At 50.2% G+C, this 20,289-nt stretch overlaps 1 protein-coding gene and 1 non-coding gene across 2 annotated transcripts in view; both read left to right on the top strand.

Annotated features, from left to right (window-relative positions):
* The first annotated feature begins 7,857 nt into the window (after positions 1-7,857).
* LOC132590948 (rho guanine nucleotide exchange factor 17-like) overlaps positions 7,858-20,289 on the top strand; it is a 99,302-nt gene continuing 86,870 nt past the window's right edge. Inside the window, 1 exon segment of the mRNA XM_060263860.1 lies at positions 7,858-7,937. Coding sequence (XP_060119843.1) covers positions 7,863-7,937 — 75 coding nt within the window. The 5' untranslated portion in view covers positions 7,858-7,862.
* On the top strand, positions 13,722-13,793 carry TRNAT-UGU (transfer RNA threonine (anticodon UGU)). Its single transcript has one exon. It is a non-coding gene; the product is annotated as a tRNA-Thr (tRNA).

Below are 20,289 nucleotides of genomic sequence, written 5' to 3'. Positions count from 1 at the left end.
AGAGAGCACTGAGGTCAGTAGGAAAAAACAGATTGACTATCCCTGGGCTAAAAGAAGTTAAACTTCAAAGCACCCGCACTCGGGCCTTTTCCGCTGCGGCCCCACAACTCTGGAACCAGCTCCCAGAGGAGGTGCGGGCCCTGCGGAACTTAGACCAGTTCCGCAGGGCCTGCAATACCGCCCTCTTTAAACAGGCGTTTATCAACGACTGAATTATAGGTGCACAACAAAGGAAACGCCAAAATGGTCTGGTCTAGGGATCCACCACCATTACCTCATCTGACAGACATAGCGTCAAACAATAATGTTTACTACCAGACTTAATAGTGTTAGATTTAGAAATGTTTTAATTAATTATTGATTGGTTTTAATGTGACTTTAATGCTTTATTATTGTATTGTTCACCTTTAAATGTTGTTAGCCGCCCTGAGCCTGCTTCGGCGGGGGAGGGCGGGATACAAATAAAATTTTACTTACTTACTTCTTCTTCTTCTTCTGGGGAAGGGGAGGGTATAAAATGATGTATACAAATATGACAATTCCCACTCTTGCACGATGTGGGCAAGCAGTGCATGGAAAACACAGAAATTGCTGACTGGAATTCTGGTCTTGTTCTCGTAACACGTTTCAAGGCGTGCCTGAATGCCAGTTGGAAGAGATGCGAGTATGCTTGCTGTTTGGCCCTCCCTTACAAGACTTGGTTTGAAAGCGTTCTTGGACGGGACACAATTTTCGGCAGCTGCGGCCTGTCACGGTCCATTTATTTAATTCATTTGTACACAGCCTCTCCCCCCTGTGGGGACCCAAAGTGGCTCACGTCCTTCTCCTTTCCCCTGTTTTATCCTCACAGCGTTCCCGTGAGATAGGTTAGGCTGAGGGAATGTGACAGGCCAAAGTCACTCAGCAGTGTTCCCTCTAAGCTGAGTTAGCGTGAGCTAGCTCACAGATTTTTAGCCTCTAGCTCACACATTTTTTGTCTTAGCTCAGAAAGGATGACTCCAGAGCACGATAATTTATGCAGCAGCTCACAACTTTTAAGGCCAGTAGCTCACAATTTTAATACCAGTAGCTCACGAAGTCGGATTTTTTGCTCACAAGACTCTGCAGTTTAGAGGGAACTTTGGTGGCAGGGTAGGGGATTTGAACCCAGCTGTCCCCAGATACTAGTTTGACACTTTTAAATGTTGAAGAGTTTCCGGTTCAACATGAGGAAGAACTTGCTGACCGTTAGAGCGGTTCCTCACTGGAAGAGGCTTCCTCAGAAGGTGGTGGGCTCGCCTTCCTTAGAGGTTTTTTAAACAGAGGCTGGATGGCCAACTGACAGCAATGAGGATCCTGTGAATTTAGGGGGAGGTGTTTGTGAGTGGCGCAGAATGGTAAAGCTGCAGTACTGCAGTCGGAGCCCTCTGCTCACGACCTGAGTTCGATCCCAGCGAAAGCTGGTTCAGGTAGCCGGCTCCAGGTTTTTACCTTCCATCCTTCCGAGGTCGGTAAAATGAGGACCCAGCTTGCTGGGGGGGGAAGTGTAGATGACTGGGGGAAGGCAAATGGCAAACCACCCCGTAAAAAGTCTGCTGTGAAAACGTTATGAAAGCAACGTCACCCCAGAGTCGAAAACGACTGGTGCTTGCACAGGGGGACTACCGTTACCTTTTTATTTGTGAGTTTCCTGCATGGTGGTGGACTAGATGACCCTAGGGCGTCCCTTCCCACTCTGTGATTTTATTATTCTACGTCTTCCCCCCAAAAAAACAAAAAAAAAAACCTTGCTTACAGAGATCTAACCTAACAGAGAAGCTAGATTCAGGTGGGGTTAGGGTTGCCAATCCCCAGGTGGGGGCAGGGGATCCCCCGGTTTGAAGGCCCTCCCCCCGCTTCAGGGTCGTCAGAAAGTGGGGGGAGGGAAGGGAAATGTCTGCTGGGAACTCTTTATTCCCTATGGAGATTTATTCCCATAGAAAATTGTGGAGAATTGATCCGCAGGTATCTTGGGCTCTGGGGGGGCTGTTTTTGGGGGTAGAGGCACCAAATTTTCAGTATAGCATCTAGTGCCTCTCCCCAAAATACCCCCCAAGTTTCAAAAAGATTGGACCAGGGGGTCCAATTCTATGATCCTCAAAAGAAGGTGCCCCTATCCTTTATTATTTCCTATGGAAGGAAGGAATTAAAAATGTGTGCCATCCCTTTAAATTTGATGACCAGAACTCCCTTTGGAGTTCAATGATGCTTGTCACAGCCTTGATCTTGGCTCCACCCCTAATATCTCCTGGCTCCACCCCCAAAGTCTCCTGGCTCCACCCCCAAAGTCCCCAGATATTTCTTGAATTGGACTTGGCAACCCTAGGTGGGGTAGCCGTGATGGTCTGAAGCGGCAGAACAAAACTCAAGTCCGGGGGCTCCTTTAAGACCAGCAATACCATTTGGTTAGTCTTAAAGGTACCACTGGACTTCAACCCACGGAGAAGACTAGAACTTTCCACCCTTCCTTCCGTCTGCTCTTCAGCACGCAGAAGGTGCTTCTGATAGAGAAATATTCAGCCATGCATTCTCACCCTTCCTCCACTCTAAAACGATACATTCCCCCAATTATTTCTCTGTGTGACCCTTTATTCTGTGTTGACACTTCTTACCATTTATATGAAGCCAGCGCTGTAGGAAGATCTGTGACACGCAGGGATGTCAAACATGCGGCCCAGGGGCCAAATCAGGCCCCCAGACGGCTTCTATCAGGCCCCGGAACAACTGGCTGTCATCTGCTTCCTCCGCCCTCTCTCTTGCTTCCTTCTCCATCACAGCGCTTTGCAAGGTTTGCTCAACCGCACAGGAGCTACAGAGCGAAACCTCTATTTTCTCCATTGGCTGAGGCTCCTCCCTTGGGGAGGAAGAGGGGAAGGCAGAGCTTGTTTTTCCAGGCTCTCTCAATCACACAGCAGAGCTACTGAGCCCCCTCCAGGTCCCCTGGGGAAGGAAGGAAAGAGCCAGAGCTTCCTTTGCCCGGTTCCCTGGATCCCATGGGAGAAATACAGAGAAAACACCTTTAAGACCAATGAGTGCTAACATTTTAAGCATGTTCTAAGGATTTTTTTAAAAAATTAATTGTGTTTGTCTGTGTCCTTTATAGTTTATTTTTCTGCTACCTAATCTTAAATAGGTACACACATGGCCCGGCCCAACAAGATCTGATTTATGTCAGATCCGGCCCTCATAACAAATGAGTTTGACACCCCTAATGCATACAAAAAGGGCTTTAGTCTGACTCTGTTTGCAGCGAAGATTGTTGTGGGGGGGCAAGGGAGAGACGCGGGAAGCCTGGGAACTGTTCTTCAAGGCACAAACCCTAGATCCAATCTGGTTTCTTGGAGAGGTTTATTCTTAGAGCTCGTCTGGCGGCGTCTCGATTTCATGGTCCCGCGTCGTTCTGTAGAGATTGTGGCACGTGTTTGTGATTTTGGGAAGAGTTCTGTTTGGTTACCCTCTGGCATGTTTTGGAAAAATCAACACAAGGAGAAAGAGATGGTATGGGGGGGGCAGTCTCGGAGGACGGAGATGGATTTGAAAGGGCCATGCTAAACAGTGCAAAGTGGTGTAGTGGTTAAGTGCGCGGACTCTTATCTCGGCGAACCGGGTTTGATTCCTCACTCCTCCACTTACAGCTGCTGGAATGGCCTTGGGTCAGCCATAGCTCTCTTATCTGGGAGAACCGGGTTTGATTCCCCACTCCTCCACTTGCAGCTGCTGGAATGGCCTTGGGTCAGCCATAGCTCTCTTATCTGGGAGAACCGGGTTTGATTCCCCACTCCTCCACTTGCAGCTGCTGGAATGGCCTTGGGTCAGCCATAGCTCTCTTATCTGGGAGAACCGGGCTTGATTCCTCACTCCTCCACTTGCAGCTGCTGGAATGGCCTTGGGTCAGCCATAGCTCTCTTATCTGGGAGAACCGGGCTTGATTCCCCACTCCTCCACTTGCAGCTGCTGGAATGGCCTTGGGTCAGCCATAGCTCTCTTATCTGGGAGAACTGGGTTTGATTCCTCACTCCTCCACTTGCAGCTGCTGGAATGGCCTTGGGTCAGCCATAGCTCTCTTATCTGGGAGAACCGGGTTTGATTCCCCACTCCTCCACTTGCAGCTGCTGGAATGGCCTTGGGTCAGCCATAGCTCTCTTATCTGGGAGAACCGGGCTTGATTCCTCACTCCTCCACTTGCAGCTGCTGGAATGGCCTTGGGTCAGCCAAAGCTCTCGCAGGAGTTGTCCTTGAAAGGGCAGCTTCTGGGAGAGCTCTCTCAGCCCCACTCACCTCACAGGGTGTCTGTTGTGGGGGGAAGAAGATAAAGGAGATTTGTAAGCCACTCTGAGACTCTGATTCAGAGAGAAGGGCGGGGTGTAAAGCTGCAGTCTGCTGCTTCTTCCTCGAAGGTTCCTCTAAGAGAGTGGCTAAAATTTCCTTGAGGACGCACCTGGACAGAGGATAGCAGCACCACAAATTCTCTGGGTGACCTTGGCCACAGCACTCAGCATCCAGAAGTAGAGTTGCCAGCTCCAGGTTGGGAGATTCCTGAAGATTTGGGGAGGAGCCTGAAAAGGGTGGGTCAGCAGGGGAGGATAATGCCAGAGACTTCCCAAAGCTGCCATTTTCTCCAGAGGAATCTCTGGGTTCTACCTGGAGGTTGGCAATCATTTCAGAAAGGCTCATTATTTGTTTGCTTTTGTAGTATTCAAATTGCTGGACCGTCTTTGTCTCCCTCAGAGGTGGAATTCTAGCAGGAGCTCCTTTGTATATTCGGCCACACTCCCCTGATGTAGCCAATCCTCAAGGAGCTTAGAAAAAAAGAGCCTTATAAGCCAGGGGTGGCCAACAGTAGATCTTCAGATGTTTTTTGCCTACAGCTCCCATCAGCCTCAGCCAGCATGGCCAATGGCTGGGGCTGATGGGAGTTGTAGGCAAAAAAAGATCTGGAGAGCTACCGCTGGCCACCCCTGGCTTATAAGGCTCTTTTTTCTAAGCTCCTTGAGGATTGGCTACATCAGGGGAGTGTGGCCGAATATGCAAAGGAGCTCCTGCTAGAATTCCACCCCTGGTCTCACTCACCATTACTCAAAGCCTGGGAAGATGTTTCTTGGTTTTCCCATTTTGCCAGTAAGCCATCCCCTAGTCCAGAGGTGGCCAACGGTAGCTCTCCAGATGGTTTTTTGGCCTATAACTCCCATGAGCCCCAGCCAGCATGGCCAATGGCTGGGGCTGATGGGAGTTGTAGGCAAAAAACATCTGGAGAACTAGAAGAAGAAGATGATATTGGATTTATATCCCGCCCTCCACTCCGAAGAGTCTCAGAGCGGCTCACAATCTCCTTTCTCTTCCTCCCCCACAACAGACACCCTGTGAGGTGGGTGGGGCTGGAGAGGGCTCTCACAGCAGCTGCCCTTTCAAGGACAACCTCTGCCAGAGCTATGGCTGACCCAAGGCCATTCCAGCAGCTGCAAGTGGAGGAGTGGGGAATCAAACCCGGTTCTCCCAGATAAGAGAGCTATGGCTGACCCAAGGCCATTCCAGCAGCTGCAAGTGGAAGAGTGGGGAATCAAACCCGGTTCTCCCAGATAAGAGTCTGCCCTTTCAAGGACAACCTCTGCCAGAACTATGGCTGACCCAAGGCCATTCCAGCAGGTGCAAGTGGAGGAGTGGGGAATCAAACCCGGTTCTCCCAGATAAGAGTCCGCACACTTTACACCAAACTGGCTCTCCTATTGGCCACCCCTGCCCTAGTTTTAAGCAGGTCTCCTCAGAATCTTACTCAGGCCTCTTCAGTGCGGCTTACTCCCAGGAAAGTCTTCTTTGCATGGCATTAGATTCCGGTGGATAGCTGTATTGGTCTGAAGCAGCAGAGCAAAGTTTGAGTCGTGATGGGCCGTTGGCCTGATCCAACATGGCTTCTCTTATGTTCTTATGAGTCCAGCGGCTCCTTGAAGACCCAACAAAATTTTTATTCTGGAAAAAACAGTGGACTTGAACTTTGCTTTGGAGAGGGCACTTTAAGACTGATTTTCCCAACTGGGAATGAGGAGTCTTGTTCTTACTGGAAGAGCATTCAGTTGTGTAAATTGCCACATTCTTGTTTTATTCCCTTCTTTGAGGAGAAAGTGTACATATTTCTCCCCTGCTCTGTGGTAAAAACCGTAGCGATGGGTAAAAACGATAGCACGGGGAGGGTGTGTGTGTGAAATCCTAGAGTGTTGTGATGTCGCTTCCAGATGTAAACCAGAAGTGACATCATGCCCCCCCCCCAAATACTCCCACCAACCCGGGGGGGTGGGCAGAAGTGGGTTGACATAGGCAGAACACAGAAAAGTACCTCAGTACCACAGAAAAGAGATGAGGAGCACATAAGAGCAGTGCCCTAAATCAGTCAAGGATTGTAAACTGAGAAAGTTAAGATCTAGGAAGGAGAAGTAAAGATCTGAGGTGATATCTGGTGAAGTTCCCTTGCGGTGGGAATGGAGTGTCCTGAGGAGACCAGTGGTGACCTGAAGTGGCATTTAGTTGAACCAGAGAAATGTGTCAACATGTCCTAAACCAACCTGAGGGAATATTTTCCCCTCAGCTGATCCCACAACTCCTGGATCAGTGTTAATATTTACCTCAGTTGTGTGTTTTTCTGAATAAACCTGAGTCCAATGGCAGCTTTAAGACCAACAAAGTTTAATTCTAAGTATAAGCTTTTGTGAGTGCGCCCTCTTCTTCGAATAAATGTGCATACACATAAAAGCTTATATCTAGAGTTAAACTTTGTTAAAAGTGCCACTGCGCTCAAATTTCATTCTTTTGCTTCAGACCAACATGGCTGCCCACCCGAAATAAACTCGGTTCTTGTTCAGTTTTAAAAAGAAACCATCTTGGTGTCTGTCAGTTTTACCTGGGTTCTCATTCCAGGCTTGGGTGGGCCACACTGATGCTTTTTGAATCTATCCCCTCAAAACCAGTTTTTTTTTCCCTTTTGTATTTTTCGTGTGTGTGTGTCTGCACCTGGACGTCATGCCAACCTCTGGTGACTGATCCATACTGGGGGGGCATCGGTTTTCTTTTTTGATTTCGATCTGGGAATGCCTTGACTGTGGGATTGGCGGGAAACCGTGTTGTGAAGGAAGGGGGAAGAAGAATTCTGCGGGCGGGCCAGGAAATCCCCTCACGTAGAGATCGAATGGAAAGGAGTTTTCACTGAAATTCTGAGAAAAAGACATGGGGACAGGTGGGCCTAATTTGAGAGGGACACACTGGGCTGCTTCCCACTTCTCCTCGACAGTGTGGCCTAGAGGTTTGAAGGTCTGGGAGACCCCGGTTCAAATCCTGACTCTGCCGCGGATAAACACACAAATAAATGATTCATGCTTTGTAGATGTTTGTTGGGATCCCAGTCAGGTATCGGTGACAGATTTGTAGCCTCCAAAAAACGTCAGAAACCACTTTTGTAGTCCACAGAGATTTCAAGCAACTGGCTGTGTGTATGGAACTGTGAACGCTGCATTTTTGAACAGGCAGGGGAAGTGATCGACAATTTTTTTTCCCCAAAAATACAAATATTACAAAAGTCTTTCTAATAAGCAGTCATGGAGGCATTCAGAGTAATATTCCAACCTTGCAAACAGTTATTGAACAAGCAAGCAAACAAAGATGATGTTGTTAGCCGCCCTGAGCCTGCTCCGGCGGGGAGGGCGGGATATAAATAAAATTATAAAAAAAAAAATAAAAATAAAAAAAAATAAAATAAAACAAAGCTGCCAGACTTTACTGTCAAAAACTAACTCTTGGTTGATGGACACGCTCAGTCCCCAGTTCTCAAAGATATGTGCCTTGTCTCTCTCTTGCAGGATATGCGAAAACATGTCACCCTGACTCTCTTGGACACAGAGCAGTCGTACGTGGAGTCGCTCCGGACCCTGATGCAGGTAAGTGAGCTCTGAGACAGGAGATGATGTAGCCCAGGGGTGGCCAATCTGTGGCTCAGGAACCACATGTGGCTCTTTCAAACATACTGCGTGGCTCTTGAAGCCCTCACTGCCCATTGGCTGGCTTGAAGAAGAAGAATTGCAGATTTATACCCCGCCCTTCTCTCTGAATCAGAGTCTCAGAGTGGCTTATAAATCTCCTTTATCTTCTTCCCCCCACAGCAGACACCCTGTGAGGTGGGTGGGGCTGAGAGGGCTCTCCCAACGGCTGCCCTTTCAAGGACAACCTCTGCCAGAGCTACAGCTGACCCAAGGCCATTCCAGCAGCTGCAAGTGGAGGAGTGGGGAATCAAACTCGGTTCTCTCAGATAAGAGTCGGCACACTTAAACCACTATACCAAACTGGCATTTATCTCTTTAAATTACTTCTCCAAGCCAAGCCAGCTGGCAGAATGGAGAACACATTTAAAGTTAAAATTGTTTCTGTAATGTACTGAGTGACGAGACGTGTGGAAGGCAACATGCTTTATTAGCGACTACATCACAAGGCAAGGCAACGTGGGCTGGGTCCCGATTATATACATACCCCGGAACAACCTTCAGTCTGGCCAGGTCCAATCCTGGCCAGTTAAACTTCCTGCCACAGATCTTGATTGGCGGAGTGTATTTGCGGAGCTACATCCGGGGACCAGTGGACTTCCACTGGTCACCTCCGTAGTGTCCGCTGTGTTGTAATTTCGGGACTGAAATGCAAGACACAACAGTTTCCTTTCCACGTCTCCCTCCCCAATCTATTTTCCTTCCTTCCTGCCTGCTTGTCTTCCTGCCCTCAACATCTGATGTTCATGTTTTGTGGCTCTCAGTCATCTGATATTTATTCTATGTGGCTCTTACGTTAAGCAAGTTTGGCCACCCGTGATGTAGCCCAGATTGCTCTGAAATCTGATATGGTTTACTCGTTGCATTTCCAGCTGCTGACCATCTCCCAGAGCATCTCACATCAAATTTAAAACCAATATGAATATTATTTAAATATAACCGAAGAAAATGTGCTTGGGGAGGGGAATTGCAGTGAAGTCTGGAGGCGGGTATGATCAAGGACTGATCGGTGATGTTGGGTCTGCGTGTCAGTGATTTTTGCTGCAGTGGTTAAATGCGTGGACTCTTATCTGGACGAACCGGGTTTGATTCCCTACTCCTCTGCTTGCACCTGCTGGAATGGCCTTGGGTTAGCCAGAGCTCTCTTATCTGGGAGAACCGGGTTTGATTCCCCCACTCATCCACTTGCAGCTGCTGGAAAGGCCTTGGGTCAGCCATAGCTCTCTTATCTGGGAGAACCGGGTTTGATTCCCCCACTCCTCCACTTGCAGCTGCTGGGATGGCCTTGGGTCAGCCAGAGCTCTCTTATCTGGGAGAACCGGGTTTGATTCCCTACTCCTCTGCTTGCACCTGCTGGAATGGCCTTGGGTTAGCCATTAGCTCTGGCAGAGGTTGTCCTTGAAAGGGCAGCTGCTGTGAGAGCCCTCTCAGCCCCACGCACCTCACAGGGGGTTCTGTTGTGGGGGGAGAAAATATAGGAGATTGTAAGCCACTCTGAGTCTCTGATTCAGAGAGATGGGCGGGGTATAAATCTGCAATTCTTCTTCTTCTTGAATTCAGCAGGAGCTCACAGGAGCACAGCTCCTGAACCTTTCTAACAGCCCCCCTCCTCCTCCCCACCTACCTTGTCCATTGAATAGGAGGTGCAGCTGCATAACAATCCCTGGATTAGGAGGCCAGCCAGCCAGCCACTAGGAGCTTTGCCACACCCCCAACAGCCCTTATTAAGCCCCGGAGAAGCCCACACCACCCTTTCTACGTTTCTTATGTGATTTTGGGCGGCGGTTAGCTTGCTGACCTTTTGACTGGGGGGGGGGCGGCCAAGGAGAGCCCCAGGTGTGTGAGGCCTGCTTGGCCAGCCCAAGCAGGCCTCACTCACCGAGGGCTCTCCTTTCTTGCGTTCGGTTGCTTTTGGCTGGTGGGGGGGGGGCAGCATACGCTAAGGAGTTCTGCTAATGAGCTCCACCATCTATTTTTCTACTCAACGACCCCTGATAGTCCTTCGCATAGTAACTTGTACAAACAGATTCCCTGGTTGTGTATGGTGCTCGAGACAGTTCCTAGTCCCTGCATGGGGGAAAGGGGCTCAATTGTGGGGCACCTGCTTGGCATGCAGAAGGTCTAGGGGTTGCCAGGTTGACTTACCTGGCCAGCACGGGTCTCCTGATGCCCTTCCAGACCAGAAGTAATGTTGGGCATTTTCAGGCCTATTAGTGGCCGGGGTGACACTCTGGTTTTGGGGCAAAACTTTGTGGTAAATTTGGCTTCAAACAATAGAGTTTTGCCCAAAAACCAGAGCGTCGCCCTCACCTCCCCCCCCCGGAACTGGAAGTAGGCCTGAAATAGGCCGAAACGGGAAGTAGGCCCCAAAAGATCAATTGGGGGTGGGATTTCCCTTGGCCTGCCACTTGACTGGGGGCAGGCAAGAGCCCGGCTTCCTCCACTCCCACCAGGACGCTGGCAGCTCTAGGAAGGTCCCAGATTCAATCCCAGGCAACTCAAGAAGGTGGGAGAGGCGGGAATGAAGGGTACATGCAGTTAGGTGGGGGTAGAATAGTGTTGCCAAGTCCAAGTAAAGAAATATCCGGGGACTTTGTGGGTGGAGCCAAGAGACTTTGTGGGTGGAGCCAAGAGACTTTGTGGGTGGAGCCAAGAGACTTTGTGGGTGAAGCCAGAAGACTTTGTGGGTGGAGCCAAGAGACTTTGTGGGTGGAGCCAGGAGACGCTGGTGTGGAGCCAGGAGCGAGGGTGTGGCAAGCACAGGTGAACTCCAAAGGGAGTTCTGGCCGACACGTTTAAAGGGACCGCCTTTTAAATGCTTTCCCTCCTTTGTAAATAATGAAGGATAGGGGCACCGTCTTTTAGGGCTCATAGATTTGGAACCACCAACCCCCCCCCCCCCCCAGTCCAATCTTTTTGACACTCGGAGGGTGCTTTGAGAAGAGGCACTGGAGGCAGTGCTGAAAATTTGGTGCCGTTATCTCAGAAAAACGGTTGCCCCAGATACCCACAGACCAATTCTCCATTATCTCCTATGGAAATGGGTTGCCACAGGGAATAATGGAGTGTGCCCAGCAGATCTTTCCCTCCCCTCCCCACACAATTTCTGATCACCCTGAAGCAGGAGGAGGGTCTCCAACTGGGGGGATTCCCTGTCAACCCTAGGGTACATATGAACATATGAAGCTGCCTTATACTGAATCAGACCCTCGGTCCATCAAAGTCAGTATTGTCTACTCAGACTGGCAACGGCTCTCCAGGGTCTCAAGCTGAGGTCTTTCACACCTATTTGCCTGGACCCTTTTTAGTTGGAGATGCTGGGAATTGAACCTGGGACCTTCTGCTTACCAATCAGATGCTCTACCACTAAACCACAGCCCCTCCCTGTGTCTCTCCAGGGTCTCAAGCTGACGTTTTTCACGGCTTATTTGCCTGGACCCTTTTGAGTTGGAGATCCTGGGGATTGAACCTGGGACCTTCTGCTTACCAAGCAGATGCTCTACCACTAAGCCACAGCCCCTCCCTGTGTCTCTCCAGGGTCTCAAGCTGAAGTTTTTCACGGCTTATTTGCCTGGACCCTTTTTTAGTTGGAGGTGCTGGGGATTGAACACCTGGGACCTTCTGCTTATCAAGCAGATGCTCTACCACTGAGCCACCATCCCTCCCCTATTTTGTTCATATATATATATATATGAGTCTTTTGAATCGTTTTAAATCCTATTGTGCTAGTTGTCTCTAGGACTGTGGAGATTAGGGCTGCAAAGTTCCTGCCAGGGACGGGGGATTCCCCCGGTTTGGTGGGCCCCAACCTGCCAGCAGTGGTCACCAGGGCCATCCGCGCCCCTCTAAGAGTGCCACTACGATACGAGGCACAACGACATCACCCGGAAGTGATGTATCGCGCCAGGCACATTGCGCAGGGATGCTCTAGGAAATAGCAGGAAACTCTATGGTTTTGCATGGGGACGACGCTCTAGCAATTTGGGGGGGGGGGGACTCTGCGGTTTCCCCCAAATTGCTAGAGTGTTCCCGCGCGAAACCAAAGAATTTTCTGATATTTTTCTAGAGCAGGGGTGCCGAATGCATTTGCTATGAGGGCCGAGCCAGGCAATCAATCAATCAATCACTTTTTATTTGTATCCTGCCCTCCCCACCGAAGCAGGCTCAGGGCGGCTAACAACAAAATTCAATATACATTGTACAGTACAACATTTTAAACTACAATTAATTACAATCTATTAAAATTCTAAAACAATAAAATTAATATTTTGTGTTGGGCCGGGCTATGTGTGTACCTATTTAAGATTAGGAAGCAGAGATATAAACTTTTTAAAGGACGCAGACGAGCATGACTGAAGATTTTTTTTTAAAAAAAAACTTAAAACATGCTTAAAACGTTAGCACTCGTTGCTCTTAAAGGTGCTTTCTTTCTGTCTCTCCCATGGGATCCAGGGAACTGGGCAAAGGAAGCTCTGGCTCTTTCCCTCCCTCCCCAGGGGACCAGGAGGGGGAGGAGCCTCAACCAATGGGGGAAATCGAAGTTTTGCTCTGTAGCTCCTGTGCGATTGAGCAAGCCTTGAAAAGAAAATCGAGATGCAGAAGGAAGCAGGAGAGAGGGGAAAGGAAGCAGGCAAGGGCCAGTTGCTCGGGGCCCCATGATAGGAGCCCTCCGGGGGCCTGATTCAGCCCCCAAACTGCATGTTTGACACCCCTGTCCAAAATGAGGCCTGGTGACACTTGAGCATCTTCTGAAACGTCTATTAATCCCGTCTAGCCTCCTGTCTCACACGGTGGCCAACCAGCGATTCTGGCGGGCCAACAGTGGGGCGCAGAGACTGAGGCCTTCCCCTAAGGTTGCCTCCTGGCCAGCGTTCCCTCTTAAGCCAGGGGTGTCGAACTCATTTGTTAAGAGGGCCGGATCTGACATAAATGAGACCTTGTTGGGCCGGGCCATGTCGGGTTGGGCCCAGTCATGCTAGGGCGGGCCACGTGTGTGTACCTATTTAAGGTTAGGTAGCAGAGAAATAAATTTTATAAAGAACGCAGACAAACACAAATATATTATTAAAAAACTTAAAACATGCTTAAACACTCATTGGTCTTAAAGGTGCTTTCTTTGTATTTCTCCCCTGGGATCCAGAGAACTGGGCAAAGGAAGTGCTGGCTCTTTCCTTTTTTCCTCAGGGACTTGGAGGGGGAGGAGTCTCAGTCAACTGCAAAGAGGCTTGGCTCAGTAGCTCTGCTGTGCGATTGAGAGAGCCTGGCAAAGCAAGGTATTCCTCTCTAAGGAAGGGGCCTCAGCCAATGGAGAAAATAGACATTTTGTTCTGTAGCTCCTGTGCAAGCCTTGCAGAGCAAGCTGTTATGCAGAAGGAAGCAAGATATAAGGAGAAGGAAGCAGATGACAGCCAGTTGCTCGGGGGCCTGATAGGAGTCATCAGTGGCCTGATTCGGCCCCTGGGCCACATGTTTGACACCCCTGTTCTAGAGCAGTCCCACACGCCTTGCCCAGTGTGATAATCACTTCCGGTTGATGTCATTGCACCATGCGTGAGAAGGGACGGTGGATCAGTGGTTGAGCGTCTGCTTCATAAGCAGAAGGTCCCAGGTTCAATCTTTGGCATCTCCAATTGAAAAAGGTCCAGGCAAGTAGGCGTGAAAAACCTCAGCTGGAGAGCCATGAATGGGGCTGTGGCTCAGTGGTAGAGCATCTGCTTTGTAAGCAGAAGGTCCCAGGTTCAATCCCTGGCATCTCCAACTAAAAACGGTCCAGGCAAATAGGCGTGAAGAACCTCAGCTTGAAACCCTGGAGAGCCATGAATGGGACGGTGGATCAGTGGTAGAGCATCTGCTTGGGAAGCAAAAGGTTCCAGGTTCAATCCCCAGCATCTCCAACTAAAAAGGGTCCAGGCAAGTAGGCGTGAAGAACCTCAGCTGGAGACCCTGGAGAGCCATGAATGGGGCTGTGGCTCAGTGGTAGAGCGTCTGCTTGGTAAGCAGAAGGCCCCAGGTTCAATCCCCGGCATCTCCAACTAAAACGGGTCCAGGCAAGTAGGCGTGAATAACCTCAGCTTGAGACCCTGGAGAAACATGAATGGGGCTTTGGCTCAGTGGTAGAGCATCTGCTTGGTGAGCAGAAGGCCCCAGGTTCAATCCCCGGCATCTCCAACTAAAAAGGGTCCAGGCAAATAGGCGTGAAATACCTCCGCTTGAGACCCTGGAGAGCCACTGCCAGTCTGAGTAGACAAGACTGACTTTGTGGACTTAGGGTCTGATTCAGTATAAGGCAGCTTCATATGTTCATAAAATGTCCCTTGCTGGCAGCCAGTGGGGACTTGGCAACCCTAGTGGAGATCCGGGTTCAAAATCCTCACTTAAATGGCCACGAAGCTCATAGGGGAATGCTTGGCCCGTTCGTTTTGTCCCTAAGCATCACCTTCTCTGCAGAGTTGTGAAGATGGTTGGAGGAGCGGAGATCTATGGATGCTGCTGTGAGCTCCTGGGACCTTGGGCGTGCTCTGGTCTTTTGAGGCTTTCTCAGTTGTACCAGTAATTACGAGATTAGCTTCTCATTCCCTCTCTTCTTCTCTTCCCTCATGGTGTTTAATGTGCCCCGTGAGAGTAGGGAGCGGATCCTGCTCAGTTCTAAAGCCAATCGCTTCTTTAATTACTGCAATTACCGCTCTCCACAAAAGGTACACTTTGGGATATGAAGAAAAAAAAAACCCAGTCACAACAAAAGAATTATTTAATTTGTTTTCTGGCTTCTGTGAGAAGGGGCAAAGAGCTACACGGAGCACTGGAACCCCAATAAAACACACACATCCCCTGTCAGGATTTGGATGGGCGGCTTCCGAGGAAGTCCAGAGACTCTGGAGTCTCTGAGAGCCAGTTTAGTGTAGTGGTGAGGAGCGTGGTGTCTAATCTGGGAGAACGGGGTTTGATTCCCCACTCCTCCACATGCAGCTGCTGGAATGGCCTTGGGTCAGCCAGAGCTCTCTTATCTGGGGGAACGGGGTTTGATTCCCCGCTCCTCCACTTGCAGCTGCTGGAATGGCCTCGGGTCAGCCAGAGCTCTCTTATCTGGGAGAACCGGGTTTGATTCCCCACTCCTCCACTGGCAGCTGCTGGAATGGCCTTGGGTCAGCTAGAGCTCTCTTACCTGGGGGAACCGGGTTTGATTCCCCACTCCTCCACTTGCAGCTGCTGGAATGGCCTCGGGTCAGCTAGAGCTCTCTTACCTGGGAGAACCAGGTTTGATTCCGCACTCCTCCACTTGCAGCTGCTGGAATGGCCTCGGGTCAGCCACAGCTCTCTTATCTGGGAGAACCGGGTTTGATTCCCCCACTCCTCCACTTGCAGCTGCTGGAATGGCCTTGGGTCAGCTAGAGCTCTCTTACCTGGGAGAACCAGGTTTGATTCCCCACTCCTCCACTTGCAGCTGCTGGAATGGCCTTGGGTCAGCCGTAGCTCTCTTTTCTGGGAGAACAACATGGGCGTCAACATGGCAGATGCGGTTCAATGTGGCCAAGTGCAGAGTAATGAACATTGGGGCCAAGAATCCCAACTACAAATACAAGTTGATGGGGTGTGAACTGGCAGAGACTTACCAAGGGAGAGATCTTGGGGTCGTGGTAGATAACTCACTGAAAATGTCAAGGCAGTGTGTGTTTGCAATCAAAAAGGCCAATGCCATGCTGGGAATTATTAGGAAGGGAACTGAAAACAAATCAGCCAGTATCATAATGCCCCTGTATAAATCGATGGTGTGGTCTCATTTGGAGTACTGTGTGCAATTCTGGTCGCCGCACCTCAAAAAAGGATATTATAGCATTGGGGAAGGTGCAGAAAAGGGCAACTAGAATGATTAAAGGGCTGGAACACTTTTCCTATGAAGAAAGGTTGAAACGCTTGGGACCCTTTAGCTTGGAGAAACGTCGACTGCGGGGTGACATGATAGAGGTTTACACGATAATGCATGGGATGGAGAAAGTAGAGAAAGAAGTACTTTTCTCCCTTTCTCACAATACAAGAACGCGTGGGCATTCGATGAAATTGCTGAGCAGACAGGTTAAAACGGATAAAAGGAAGTACTTCTTCACCCAAAGGGTGATTAACATGTGGAATTCACTGCCACAGGAGGTGGTGGCGGCCACAAGCATAGCCACCTTCAAGAGGGGTTTAGATAAAAATATGGAGCAGAGGTCCATCAGTGGCTGTTAGCCACAGTGTGTGTGTGTGTGTGTGTGTGTGTGTATAGAAGATGAAGATATTGGATTTTTTTTGGCCACTGTGTGACACAGAGTGTTGGACTGGATGGGCTATTGGCCTGATCCAACATGGCTTCTCTTATGTTCTTAACCAGATTTGATTCCCCACTCCTCCACTTACACCTGCTGGAATGGCCTTGGGTCAGCCATAGCTCTGGCAGAAGTTGTCCTCGAAAGGGCAGCTGCTGTGAGAGCCCCACTCAGTCCCATCCACCTCACAGGGTATATGTTGTGGGGAGGAAGGTAAAGGAGGTTATAATCCGCTCTGAGTCTCTGGTTCAGAGAGGAGGGCGGGGTATAAATCTGCAGTTCTTCTTCTTGAGGCACGACATGGCAAACTACCGCGTATGTCTGTTGTCCTGACCTGGATGCCCCAAGCTAGGCCAGTTTCATCAGATCTAGGAAGCTAAGCAGAGTCAGTGCTGGTTCGTACTTGGATGTTGGACCACCAGGGAAGTCCAGGGCTTGCTACGCAGAGGCAGGCAGCGGCCAACCGCCTCTGAGCCTCCCTTGCTTTGAAAACTACAGCGTGGCCATCAGTTGGCAGTGGTTTGACAGCACTTTCCACCACAAATAGAATCCCTAAATAGGTCATGTCACCCCATCATGTCACGGCCAACCTTTCATCTCCGGGGCACCACTTTTTCCAAGGCAGCTCCACCTCTGTCTTGTCCAGATTCAGCTTCAGCTTTCTCCTCTCTGGCCACATGCTATGACATCATTTTTGAGGTGCGGTGACCGGAATTGTACACAGTGCTCTCCAGTTGAGGCCGCGCCATCGATTTAGACGGGCGTTATGGTACCGGCTGATTGGTTTTCAGTTCCCTTCTGAATCAGTCTCCGTTCAACAGGATGCCTTTTGAGCTGCGTGGCCAATCAGAAGCTCTGCTGAGCACACATTCCGTAAAAACACTCGATGGGCACCAGAAAACGTGTTGGCGGATATCTTGTCCCCCGTGGGCGCCGTGTTGGGGACCCCTCGCTTATGCAATCGGTGGTCTGACTCAGCATACGCCGGCCTCCTCCTCTTTTTCCAGACTGCAGCTCAACAATTCTGTTTGCTCTCCGATCTGGCGTTCGGAGCTTTGCCAGGGCAACCGAAATCTGCCTGTGTCTCTTTGGCAACTGCATCACGTTGCCGGGTGCTTCAGGAGGGAAGCACTCGGGCTGAGCGTGGCAGCCTGCAAGATTGAGATGTCAGAGGAGCACGTGCTCAGGACTTAAGCGCCTCCGCCCCCATAACGGCGGGGTGTGTGTGTGTTTCCGTCAGTCAAGAAGGTCTGTTTTTTGTCGGGCTGCATCACAAGAACTCCAAGGTGTTTTTGCTCCTTTTGCAGCAGGGATATCTTTAGAGATGTGTGTTTCCAGAGGGGCAGTCGAGCAAGAAAGGAAGACTCCCATTTGCATCATCCACCCGGTTGCTGATATCTTCCTTGGCCCCTTCTCATCTAGGAAAGAATCTCTGCATTGTAGATGTAGAGTCACAAAAGCAGAGAGTTGGAAGGGGCCTCCAGAGTCATATAGTCCAACCCCGCAGGAAATTCACAAATATCTCCCCCCCCCACTCTCAACCAGGGGTGGAATTCTAGCAGGAGCTCCTTTGCATATTAGGCCACACACCCCTGTTGTAGCCAATCCTCCTGGAGCTTACAAAAAAGAGCCTTCTAAGCTCTTGGAGGATTGGCTGCATCAGAGGAGTGTGGCTACATCAGAGGGCCTTGGGTCCGTCAGAGCTCTCTTGTGTGGGAGAACCGGGTTTGATTCCCCACTCCTCCACTGGCAGCTGCTGGAATGGCCTTGGGTCAGCCAGAGCTCTCTTATCTGGGAGAACTGGATTTGATTCCCTACTCCTCCACTTGCAGCTGCTGGAATGGCCTTGGGTCAGCCATAGTTCTCTCATCTGGGAGAACTGGATTTATTCCCCACTCCTCCACTTGCAGCTGCTGGAATGGCCTTGGGTCAGCCAGAACTCTCTTATCTGGGAGAACCAGGTTTGATTCCCCACTCCTCCACTTGCAGCTGCTGGAATGGCCTTGGGTCAGCCAGAGCTCTCTTATCTGGGAGAACCAGGTTTAATTCCCCACTCCTCCACTTGGCAGCTGCTGGAATGGCCTTGGGTCAGCCAGAGCTCTCTTATCTGGGAGAACCAGGTTTAATTCCCCACTCCTCCACTTGCAGCTGCTGGAATGGCCTTGGGTCAGCCAGAGCTCTCTTATCTGGGAGAACCAGGTTTGATTCCCACTCCTCCACTTGCACCTGCTGGAATGGCCTTGGGTCAGCCATAGCTATCGCAGGAGTTGTCCTTGAAAGGGCAGCTTCTGTCAGAGCTCTCTCAGCCCCACCCACCTCACAGGGTGTCTGTTGTGGGGGAGGAAGAGAAAGAAGATTGTGAGCCACTCTGAGACTCTGAGATTCGGAGTGGAGGGTGGGATAAAAATCCAATATCTTCCTCAGATGCGGCCTTTATCTGAACCATCGTTAGAGAGTGCATTAATTAGTGCAGAACAGTGGTGGCCAAACTTGCTTAATGTAAGAACGGCATGAAGTAAACACCAGATGTTTGAGAGCCTCAAGACATGAATGTCAGATGTTTAAGGGAGGGAGGGAAGGAAGGAAGGAAGGCAAATAGATGAAGGGGGCCGAGATGGGGAAAGAGCAACTTTATTTAAATGCATTCCCCAAGCTACTAGCTGGCTTGGCCTAGAGAAGTGATTTAAAGACAAATGCCTTCTCCAACCTGGCTAATGGGCAGCGGGGGCTTTGAGAGCCACACAATATGTGTGAAAGAGCCACACAGTTTGGCCACCCCTGGTGCAGAAAAAGCAGCACTAGGAAGCCTGATTCCAATTCTTGCTGGGGGAAAAAAGCTCTTAGAAAAAGAGTCAGTTTGGTGTAGTGGTGAAGTGCGTGGACTCATATCTGGGAGAACCGAGTTTGATTCCCTGCTTCTCCACTTGCAGCTGCTGGAATGGCCTTGGTACAGCCATAGCTCTTTTATCTGGGAGAACCGGGTTTGATTCCCCACTCCTCCACTTGCAGCTGCTGGAATGTCCTTAGGTCAACCATAGCTCTCTTATCTGGGAGAACCGGGTTTGATTCCCCACTCCTCCACTTGCAACTACTGGAATGGCCTTGGGTCAGCCATAGCTCTCTTATCTGGGAGAACCGGGTTTGATTCCCACACTCCTCCACTTGCACCTGCTAGCATGGCCTTGGGTCAGCCATAGCTCTGGCAGAGGTTGTCCTTGAAAGGGCAGCTGCTGTGAGAGCCCTCTCCAGCCCCACCCACCTCACAAGGTGTCTGTTGTGGGGGAGGAAGGTAAAGGAGATTGTGAGCCGCTCTGAGACTCTTTGGAGGGGAGGGCGGGATATAGATCCAATATCATCTTCTTCTTCTCCTTCTTAGAAGCCTATTTCAGTTTTCCACATTTATATCGGCTGGTATTCCTCTCCCGGCATTTGTCCGCTTTCCTTGATGTTTTAGGGGCACTGCCGATCCTCTGCGCCTCCAGCGCCTGTACGTTTAAGCCAGCTCCGTTTCCCAGCCCTCCCCAGAGAAACGAGAGGTTACTAACAGAAGACAAAGGCAGGCGAGGCGTCGCCCCCGCAAAGCCCAGAGCCGCTTCTGGGTTCGCGTTGAAGGACAGGAAAGCAGATGAGGATTTAGAAACATTTCATTTGGCACAGAGGAATTCCTGGAAATGCTCTTGACTTATGCACCCATGCTGTCCTTGAGAAAAGCTGGGATGGGAACACGTGCGATGAACGACCAGAGCGGCTGCGTTTGAGAGAGAGAGAGAGAGAAATCCACAGCACGGAAAATTACCCCCAGCTCTGAACAGTTTGCAGTAAGGTCGCCAAGTCCAGTTCAAGAAATATCTGGAGACTTTGGGGGTGGAGCCAGGAGACATTGGGGGCGGAGCCAGGAGCAAGGTTGCGACAAACGCAATTGAACTCCAAAGGGGAGTTCCGGCCGTCCCATT

This window comes from Heteronotia binoei, unplaced genomic scaffold, assembly GCF_032191835.1.
Source record: "Heteronotia binoei isolate CCM8104 ecotype False Entrance Well unplaced genomic scaffold, APGP_CSIRO_Hbin_v1 ptg001203l, whole genome shotgun sequence".
NCBI lineage: Eukaryota > Metazoa > Chordata > Lepidosauria > Squamata > Gekkonidae > Heteronotia > Heteronotia binoei.
The sequence above is the reverse complement of the archived record's forward strand: the minus strand, read 5'-3'. Positions and strand labels throughout refer to the sequence as shown.